This window comes from Brassica rapa, chromosome A04 (assembly GCF_000309985.2).
Source record: "Brassica rapa cultivar Chiifu-401-42 chromosome A04, CAAS_Brap_v3.01, whole genome shotgun sequence".
Classification (NCBI taxonomy): domain Eukaryota; kingdom Viridiplantae; phylum Streptophyta; class Magnoliopsida; order Brassicales; family Brassicaceae; genus Brassica; species Brassica rapa.
The window spans coordinates 4,869,891-4,880,274 of NC_024798.2; the positions used below are offsets into that span (position 1 = coordinate 4,869,891).

Consider the following 10,384-nt stretch of genomic DNA (forward strand, 5'->3'; position numbering starts at 1 on the left):
AGAGATTGTCGGAAATCAGACAAGGCAGTTAAGACTGTCGGCTATGCTGAGATGAGCTGATTCAGTAGTATGGGTCTGATTCGGACAAGGCGGTTAGAGTTGTCGACTGCATCAGTCAGCTTCAGCTCGAGTTTTCGTCTAAGTAAAACTGGCGGGAACAGTTAAGGTCCGAAAAGGGGAAAAACTCGCGCTGACATGCTTTGGAGCGCGGGGTGGCGGTTATGGACAAAGAGCCGCGTGTAAAATAAGCGGGAACGGTTATCTTTGCAGTTTCTCGGGCCTAAACCGCCCAACTGCCCATTTTAATCGTCTCCTTGGTCTTATTTCGCCATTTCTGTACGGAAAACAGAAAGAAAGAACCAGAGAAGAACTCAGAGAGAGAAAAGTCTGATAAAGAGAGAACTTTCGATATTTGGCTGGATTGATCAAGTCCGAGTCAAGAACGATCGTCTGTGGGGTGATTCCGACTGTCTGAACGTTCAAAGATCCGACGGAAACCGCTCAAGAGGTGTCAGAAGAGACCGAATCAAACAGAACATACCGACTCTAAGACAAAGGTGAGTGCGTGACCGTAGCCTATAGTACTGAATCGTAGTCTGAATGGTAGGAATGTTCTACGTACTGATTGCTTGTCTAATTCGAATTATCTGCTAAGTTCTGGCTTGGTCCGATCAGTCGGTTCCTTCCATCGACGCATCTGGATCAGAACATGCGCCTAGAGCCGGAATGGCCTGCTAGGGCTTGTTTGTATCTGATGGCGCGTTGGCTTGGGACGATTGGGTCGGCTAAGTAACTGACTGATGATAAGCATGTCCGTTTACTGATTGATTGACTCGATTGCTTTACATGGCTGAGTGAGACGGGATGACCGCATCACTAAGCAAACTGTTGCTTATGCCTCCTTGTTTTGGATGCAGATCAGGACCAGACCCGTAAGGGTAAAGACATAGCTTGACCGCGGGACTAAGGCAGGAAGGAAGGATGGGGGATTTGGGTAGATGTAGGACGAGTTTAACTTGTAATAGCTTATAGCAAACTCACTTGTTAACTCGAACCTCAATAATCTATTCAAATCTTATTATGCTTGCTTTTGATTGTCTGAAAACGAACTAAAACTCGGAAATAATTCTAAGTAAAGAAATTAAGAAAACGGCCCAAGTCTGATCGAGGAAGTCGAGCCAGACTCGTACTGATGGTACGAAAAAATGGGTCGGGTCCTTTCAACTACCCCGTGGGTTTTTTTGGACCATCGGAGTCACTAACAGAAGCAAGAGACTTACGTTTGAGAAACTTTGAGATGAAAGAAGGTAACTTCAGTGGAGTGGAGGAAGAGAGTCGAAGCCATAAGTACGGTGCTGCTGCTCGGCATCAGCCATTGTCCACCGCTTAGGGTTTAGGATTCAGTTGTTGGGTCGCTTCTCCCTCGTACACGACACGTTTCTTTTCAAGTTCTGTTTTGTAGTATTTAAATGGGCCAACGCCTGAATCCGATCCTAGACGAGCTAGCCCACTAACAAGCCCATAAGTTTATATTTGACAATCTGCGTTTTCAAACGCCAACGGCCAATCAATCAATCAATCGCACCGTCCTCCTCAGTCTTCATCAACTTGAAGCTAAATCAAAGGTCGAACACAGACTAAGAGTTTTCAACTTTTAAGAGTTTTCAACTTCTTCCTGTTGGTAGATGGCAAAAAGGTTCCCTTCTTTCTTCTTCCTGTTTCTTGATTTCTTTTGAAGTTGCAGCTCCTTACACGGTGACACTGTAGTTGTATGTTAACTAGTAGTCCATCTTCTTCACTATATGATTAGATAACTTTGTTGAATTGTTTCTGGTATTAATGCCATGATTGGTAGATAGATTCACACCTAATAGGAATGCAAGAAAGGCTTTCACGTAGCTCTTAACACATAACTAAAAGTCCTTTATTTCGTCATTATCATCATATTATTAGCTCTTTTTGTGTCTTTTCTAGTTCTGAAACATTGCTAAAATATATAACCGGTGGAAAGTTTAAGGCATCTTAACTTCATCAAGTCCGTTGGTGGTATATATTGTGACTAATACACCACTATCCTTAGTTCAAAATCTCAGATATTATTTCCAAAATTGTGTGTGTGTTTTACTTGCTCTGTATAGTCTCATTGGGGTTGACGCATATTTATTCATGATTTCTTACTCCTTTCTAGCTATTAGGTTTTTGTAGATTTAATCTTCAGTGAAGAACTTTTGACTGACATACATTCCATTTCAAAAACTGAATAAGTAAAGATCTTCACTGGTATGCTAGAGATAAAAAGCAAGGGGGTCCCTATGAAAGAGGAGATTCAAAGAGTTAAGGAACAGGAGGAACAAGCCATGAGGGAGCAAGAGTTTATTGAACTTGTGAAGAGGGGTTCAACAGCAGAGGACTTAGGTGCAGGGAATGCCTGATGCTCTGTGGGTTCACGGCCTTGGCTATGCTAAGTATATGTTCTTTTTTTCTTTGTAACTAACTCTACTTTTTGTAACTTTGTTGTTATTTTGGTGGATTTATGCTTTATTGGTAGTTTATCTTCTCACATGTCTCTCTGCAACTCTGTACAGGGCACCACGACCTTGGGAAGATCCAAGCACCCTTACATCCTCTCAGACAGAAGATGCAGTGCCTGCACGTTTACCAGCAGATACATCAGTGACCAAAACTGTTGAAGATGGACCAGACGATACTGAGAGGAACCAAATGAAGGATAGGCATGAGGAAAGAAACCCTGCCAAGAGAAAAAAAGGAAGAGAGACATGAAAAACGTGAGAGACTTGAGAAGCGACACACTGGTGATCCAGATGACAGGAAGAAGCATAAGAAATAGGAGGCATGACTCTGATTCTGATTGAATTTAACTATACCTTTGCTTTTTCGTATTCAAATCATGGAGATAATTGATTAATGTTTGTAAAATGTCAAGGATATAGTGGTCTGATGATCATGTAACAAAAAAAAGTTTTGGCTCATCTGCGTGATTAAACACTACTTTCACCGTATCACGAGGTCCATTGGCCTAGCAGGCAAGTCTTAAAAGAAAAGGGGCGTCAAATTGTTTTGGATTGGTTAAAACTTTTATCATTTCACCTGTTGTAGTGTGTTATCGACAGCTGAAATTATTTATTTTTCAGAGGACCGGGCAAACAATTATACCTCAAGAAGATACGAATCTAGGAGAAGAAATGTAAACCAAAACCAAATTTTTGGTAGTCAGAAACCAAATAGTAAAAAATGAAACAAGTGATTCAGAGCTTGTACTGTTGACCAACAGTTATGGTTCTGGATGTGTACGTGGGTCCAAGGTTTATTATGCAGTAATCATCCAAGGGTTCATTTGTTGAACAGCTGAACCGTTCTCAAAGGAGAAGTCTTCGAACATCCTCAAAGTTCGAACGCAGTTCAGACAGAAACGAAGCTGAAACAAAACCAGTATCATAAAAAAGGAATGAGTATCAAAGGAGAACACACAGTGAAGAAACTACTGAATGCAAAAGTGTACTACTCTCTATTACCTCCAACTTGTCCATCAAAGATCCGATGATCAGCGGATAGCGTCACATTCATTTTTGTTACAACCGAAGGCTTCTCAGTTCCTGCAACAATGACAAAAGAAAAAGAAAAAAGAGCTTGTTATACACAAATCAAAATAGAAAATCCAAAAGGATGTTACTAGCTGTCTCACCATCTATTCCAAGAATTGCCTCCACGACTTTATTTCCTCTACCAACTGCTAGAATTCCAGCCTGCAAGAGAATTGATGCTCATGAGTTTACTCACGACAAACGTCACAAACAAGCAAAAACTTACTCTTCCATCTGTAATTAAGGGTGGATCATTACCTGAGGGGGGTTAATGATTGCACAGAATTGGTCCACAGGATACATTCCGAGGTTTGAAATGCTGTAAGTACGATAAATAATGGTTTTCTCAGTAAGTAGGGAAAAATTTCACATAGTTCCCAGACGATGCTTTAAGCACTTATGCATAATGGATACCTAAATGTCCCTCCTTGAAACTCATGAGGAGCAAGCTTTCCAGATCGTGCCTTTTGTGCCAGCTCCTTAACCTGCTCCACAAATCATTTAAGAAAATCAGCACATGACATATGGTGAGAACTGATCAAACAAGTGTACTCTATAGCCTGGCCTATTAATTGAAATTCAGTGAAAAATACATTACCTCAGAGGAAATAGCAGAAATAGATTTCTGGTCTGCATTTCTGATAATTGGAGTCATTAAGCCCTGCAACACATGCCAAAGATGAGAAAGGGATTAACTATTCAAATAATCCGAAAAGCTAACACAAGAGGGTACCTTCTCAGTTGCAACTGCAACTGATATGTCAACATCCTCACACAAAACAATTTCTCCTTTTTCAGCATCCCAGAAAGCTGCCAGACATAAAGACGAAGCACTTTAAACAACCAAAAAGAAGGTTTAGGCAAGCACAAGGAAAGATGATAACCAAATGATTGCACTCCATAGATCATTACATCAAACTCAAAGTGAAAAATATCCTACTCATAACAGCTAAAACCGAATTACAAAATGCATCATAAGTCCGTCCAGCTACCTCAAACCATTTACTAAATATGCTAAAGCGGAGGCATATGGCATTGCAATTATTATTTTAACATGGATGCCGCATTTCCTTAGTTACTCATAGATAGGTTTGTGGAATGAACTAAGACTATTACATTACTTGTAGTAGCATCATTTACAAGGAGAAATCATATCTCACCATTAGCTTGTCGTACATTTCTCAGTGCGACTGCCACTGCTTTGATAACTATGTCATTGACCGACACTTTAACACCATGGTTTTCTGCAGATCACGAAACCACAGTTCAATCTGAGCCCCTCGAGTTGTCAACAAAAAGAAAAGAAAAAAAGAGGAAAAGGAGCAGTCGACAAACCTTGAAGTTCTTTTCTAAATGCAAGAAGAGGATCCAATACAACATCTGCAGGCGCACACAAATGCTGCTTAATCAGCAAATAGTATACACACAAAAAATACAAAGTTTGTGAATTACCAACCTGATGATAAATACAAATGGGGTATTTTCTGTTTTGATTCCAATAAACGTTTAGCTATAATCTGTCAACAGGGAAAAGTCAAAGAGAAGTCATGATATTATTATGATCATAGTAGCAAACTTCAGTGCTGAAAGTATATTTCCCTCGAGTGATGATGGAACACATTCCATCAACTATCAGCTAGTAGATTATCAGTTAGTTGTAGATTAGAAACAAGCTACTAACACCCATTGGTATAGCCATTATCTCAAAGAATACAGATCAAGAAAGTTGCAACCAAAGTTGGGCAACTTATCCTTGTGCAACTCTATGGCTGTGTCAAATGAACTGTTCCATAACATGCAGAATGTAATCAACCATATAACTTAAGGTCAACCTTGACTACGTATTTATCAACTCACAGCAGCATGCATTAGGTAGTTATTTCAGCCCTACGCATCAGAATAGATTGAAAGAACTGGCTTTTGATGGCAATTTCTCTAAATTTCTTTAAAATGACATCGAAACTTTAAAAGGCCAGCATATTGTACTATGAAGTCAAAACTTTACAGGATACATTTTATTATTATCAGAAAAGAGAGCAATAAAAGTTAATTAATTACCTTGCGAATTTGACTATTGGGAAAATCTTCATAATCATTTGACGGTGTCACAGAAGACTTTGATTCAGGCCGCGATACGGAAGAAGATTTAGATATGTTCTCCTTTGATGGCTGTTTCTTCTCCGTAGACACTGATTTTTTAGATGTTTTCCCAGAAGCAATTGCGGCAACAACGTCCGATTTCAGTAATGTACCGTAGGGACCCGAGGCCTCAATTGATGATGCCTCCAATCCATGTTCTAAAATCAATAGCTTTGCTGCTGGACTGATCTTTGTGAAGCCTGCTTTCTTCCCTCCGGATTTATCTGCAACACTTTGAGGGGCTTGTTTTTCAGTAACAGCCTCAGAACCACCTGCGGAAGAAGACTTGATGGCTTCAATGCTTTCAGCATCTTCAACCTACACAGAAGGATTAACCTTTAATATCTCTCAATCTGCAAGCAAGTGTATTTTCAAAGATGTAGCGGACAAGCATAAATTCTACTTCAGGCAATACATATCGTAGAATGAAACTAGAAGAGCGCATACTGTAGTAAAACATTACACGGAGGCTAGAAGAGCGCACAGTCGTTATGCACAAAACATGCATTACATAGAGAAAGCAAAACATATGTATGATAACATTTTTCTGGCATCAAAAATTTAGTCAATGTACTTCTTAACTAAGGAACTTACTATAAGTGCAATCGGCTTTCCGACAGCCACATCCTTGGAACCTTCAGGAATTAGAATCTTAGCTAAGTACCTACACCAAAATTAATCGATCAAGTTCTACAATTTATTTATATAAGATTATTCATCAGAATACGAAGGCAGCAGTTCAGGTAAATCTTCTGTTATGGAGGTAAGTCGATGCTCATACCTAGACTAGGAAATATGAAATCAATCTTTATACCATAGGACTACCAGTTCAAGGGAGAACACTTAAACAAGAGCTGACCTAACTTTTTCAATCAACATTATTTCTCACTTAAAACCAACCAAAAAAAATAGAAGTAGTATCTACAGATTATGAGTACTATATAGAATGAGCATCACCAGGCTTCCTAGAAAAATAAATATTAACATCACCAGGCTGCTTAGAGAAAGGAATATTGTTTATGCGCTAAGTGATTGCTTATACGAATAAGACGACAGGAAGTTTGGTATACCCTTCTTCAAGGCTTTCAAATTCCAGAGTGGCTTTGTCAGTCTCGATCTCACCTATGACATCACCTACTTCAATCTGTTGAGCAGGAAACAAGAAAAAAAGCAATACAGGAAGATGCATTACACTTTATAACTTGGGGTAAAAGTACAATGCCAATTTACTCTTCAGTTTGGTCACCAGAAACTAACCTTGTCACCCTCTTTTTTCCACCATTTGGCAATGTTACCTTGGTTCTGCACATCAATAAACAAATAAAAGATTTAGGGTCTCATGATATCATATAAGAGGTTGATGCATTCTCATCTAAAACAAGCTAGCATAAATGTGCGAAATTCCATACCATTGTGGGAGAAAGTGCTGGCATTTCTAAGACAACATGTGGGGGAAGATCTGATGCATCAGGCTGAATGGAATCTCTTTGTTGTGTGCTTTCTTCAGATTTCATCTCTTGAGGAGCTGAGGTTTCCTCTTTACCAACTTGTCCACCTTCTACAGCAGAAACGTTTTGAATATCATCTTCCTCCTCAACCTTCGTTACAATTAAATAAGATTAAGATTAGCGTTTTATCCATCAGAATTTAGGAAGCAATCGGCTGACCAAAAACACGACATATCATGTAAGGGACATGACATGATAACTCGGTATGAAATAATAATATTTAGAAGGAACAGTACGAAGATTGGATATTGGTCATCCTTTCCACAATAAACATTGATTAAGCAACATTATAGATTTATATGACTCGCTAAGTCTTTCAGGATGCAAACCCAGGGGAGCAAAACAAAATGAAGAGGCCAAGACAGACTAGTTAAAGACTAGTGAACTCCTGATGAACAAAGCTCAATGACTGCATCACCTGTTGCGAAATCTTGCTTTATTTTTTAAGATGATTATGACAGCAATTGTGCTTACCATTATTGCAATTGGTGCATTAACGGGAATATCCTTTGATCCTTCCGTTACTACAATCTTGGCCAGAAATCTACAAAACCAGGCATCATTGTAAGCCAATTGAGAATTGCATATACTTATGACGAGGGAGATATTTGAAATACGGGAGAGAGGAATATAAAAACAGAAACTAAAACACACGAAATTATGAACCGGCTTTTCAGAATTACCCTTCTTCTTGACTCTCAAGTTCTACAGTGGCTTTGTCTGTCTCTATCTCACATAGTACATCGCCCACCTCTACCTGTCAGAAAGAACCAAAATTCAAATCCGTTACTGAGATTCCACATTCTATATCATAGACTGGGGTTTTGTCAGCCAAAAATAAGATAAACCCACCTTATCGCCTTCTTTCTTCAACCATTTTGCAATATTACCATGACTCTGCAAAAACCCAAAAAAAATAATAAAACAATGCACTTCTTGCAGGGAGGCCAAAAAAGTTTTTACAAGATTGAAGTCCCATTTCCTAACCATTGTAGGAGACAAGGCTGGCATTGTAAGAACTGTCTGTGGTGTGGGTCCTACAGCCAAAAGAAAAATAAAATTAACGGGAGAATCTTGTACGATCAATTGCATCTTCCGTCGCTATATTTAGTTAAATGGAAGATGGAAGCACAAACATCAAAGAAAAGTGTTGAGAGGAGTTTTGCATCTGCCTCAACCAACATATCTTTTTTTTACTTTAAGATAATTACAATACATTTGTCTGTAGATTGATTTATCCTATGAAAGCCCAGTATTGACGGCTTAAGTAATTCAATAGCGGAAATTATATGTAGACTAATTGAAAAAGACGTTTATTTCACTAGATGACATAACAATCTGTGAATACCTGATGATGAAAAGTTCCGCATGCCAAACCGCAGCTAGAAGGAAACGAAAAACAAAATATGTGAGAAACAGGAATAGATGGAGATTAAATAGTGTGTTAATTGTAAAGCTTACAATGGACGTTGGGTGACTATTACCCATTCTTGTAATCATGTCTATGGAGGCAGGCCTGAAACTGTAGAACAGACAAAATCAGGGAAGAACAAACACACTTATACTCCCAAATTCTATACAAAAAAGAGTTCATTGAATAAAATCTTGAAAGCCTACGATCGCCCTAGGAGAATGGTATGAAACAAACACATACCTAGCACCATGACTGCTACTAATCTTGTCGTCCGAGTGGTATACTCCATTAGAAAAGCTGAATCAGAGAGTTCATAATCAAATATGTATTAGAAAGCTAAAAGAAATCATCTCGCGATATTGATTCACGAAATAAAATAGTTCAATCAATTCCAAAAAATAACAGATTGGCATTCGTTCTATCCATATATATAATTGTAGTTCGCTAGAACTAATAAGCTCTTGAACATCAATCACTATACAATACGCAAATCAGAACTCCAAAAAAAAGTCAATGGACCAAGTCACTTGTACAATTGTCAAGGATCACAAATGGATGAGCGGGATCGAAATTTCGAGAGAGATGACGCCTAAACGGAATCAAGCGTACCGAGTGTGGAATCCGGAGGCGGGAGCGAGAAGACGAGCTCTGAGAAGTGAACAAGTGCGGGCGATCGCTGCGTGCCGGAGGAGCGGAAGCACCATGTCAGCGATTCGAGAGAAGAGGAGGAGGGTGGAGGGTTTGGGGACTCACGAAATGAAAGCGAGAGAGAGAGAGAGAGAGAGAGAGAGAGAGAGAGAGAGAGAGAGAGAGAGAGAGGCGATGAAATCGAAAAACTTTGGTTTTGGTCAGATCGCATTCGCCAGCAATGAACGAGAGATGATCCTCTCGTGCCGAAAGTGTTCAGATTTCGGTCCGACCCGGTCCGAATAGAAATACCAGTAATCGCTGCTGTGATCAACCCAAAACCCCACATTGATTTATATTTATAATATTTGGTTTGAGTTTGATAACCGAAGAGTTTACTACTGGTTTGGTTAGAGTGGAGAGAACTTCAAAAAAACAATTTTAACCAGTGCGCTCGCTCGATTAAGGGCTTTGTGATTGGTTTTCTTGCAAGCGTTACCACTACATCCTTCCTTACAAACAAGTTGAAAATTTCAATGAGAAGGAAATACGGGTGTTCAATCCGGATATCGGTTCGGTTTCGTTTCGGTTTTTTTCGGTTTTCGGTATTTCGGTTAGTAAAATATAACTACCATTCTAAATCCATATTTACTTCGGTTCGGTTTATATACCGTCGATTTTTGGTTTATTCGGTTTTATACCAAAAAGCATAATTATTTTGTTTGAGATCATGTTATATGAATTTTAGAGTCATATTGTCAACACCGTCATTTATTAAAAATATATTACATGTTCAAATAAATGAGCAAAAAAGTAAAAATGCTTCTACCATCAAATAAAATAATCAAATCTATAACTAAAATCAGAACTTTAAATTTTAAAAATAAAAATATGAAACAAAACAAAAACATGAAGGAAAAGTTTTTCCACTCTTCTATATTTAGTGTTCATTAAAGTTATGCTTTTTTAATTGAAAATTTTCTATTAATTATTATCCATCAAATTTATAATCTTCATATTAATTTAGTGAAGACTAAAATAAAGCAAACAGATCAAAAAAAGACTTAGAAAATAAGATGTCTGAATTGTGATGT

The 10,384-nt window shown here is 38.5% G+C and overlaps 1 protein-coding gene and 1 pseudogene across 3 annotated transcripts; one reads left to right on the forward strand and one right to left on the reverse strand.

Annotated features, from left to right (window-relative positions):
- The first annotated feature begins 1,192 nt into the window (after window positions 1-1,192).
- On the forward strand, window positions 1,193-3,151 carry LOC103863478 (annotated as a pseudogene).
- Window positions 3,084-9,640, reverse strand: LOC103863477 (dihydrolipoyllysine-residue acetyltransferase component 1 of pyruvate dehydrogenase complex, mitochondrial). Of its 3 annotated transcripts, none has more exons than XM_033289436.1 (24): window positions 9,483-9,640; window positions 9,273-9,448; window positions 8,904-8,960; window positions 8,711-8,771; window positions 8,598-8,631; window positions 8,237-8,286; window positions 8,102-8,146; window positions 7,933-8,006; window positions 7,724-7,793; window positions 7,151-7,339; window positions 6,999-7,043; window positions 6,812-6,885; window positions 6,336-6,405; window positions 5,661-6,059; window positions 5,059-5,119; window positions 4,938-4,982; window positions 4,763-4,846; window positions 4,336-4,412; window positions 4,201-4,263; window positions 4,017-4,087; window positions 3,861-3,921; window positions 3,704-3,764; window positions 3,534-3,614; window positions 3,084-3,436 (listed from the first exon to the last, which is right to left on the reverse strand). In XM_033289436.1, the coding sequence occupies exons 2-24, from the start codon at window positions 9,365-9,367 to the stop codon at window positions 3,378-3,380; spliced, it is 1,926 nt and encodes a 641-aa protein (XP_033145327.1). In that variant the 5' UTR covers window positions 9,368-9,448; window positions 9,483-9,640; the 3' UTR covers window positions 3,084-3,377. The 3 variants fall into 3 exon arrangements, with proteins under 3 accessions (XP_033145327.1, XP_033145328.1, XP_033145326.1); XM_033289437.1 differs by having other exon boundaries at window positions 8,711-8,765; window positions 9,483-9,635; XM_033289435.1 differs by having other exon boundaries at window positions 9,273-9,452; window positions 9,483-9,501.
- Window positions 9,641-10,384: the final 744 nt, after the last annotated feature.

Excerpts from the sequence above, each read along its gene's own strand:
- LOC103863477 (XM_033289436.1), bottom strand. The coding sequence starts at position 9,367 with ATGGTGCTTCCGCTCCTCCGGCACGCAGCGATCGCCCGCACTTGTTCA. Across the intron at positions 8,007-8,101 it reads TGAAGAAAGAAGGCGATAAG|GTAGAGGTGGGCGATGTACT; the intron begins GTGGGTTTATCT and ends TCTTTCTGACAG. Across the intron at positions 7,044-7,150 it reads CAGCACTTTCTCCCACAATG|AACCAAGGTAACATTGCCAA; the intron begins GTATGGAATTTC and ends ATTGATGTGCAG.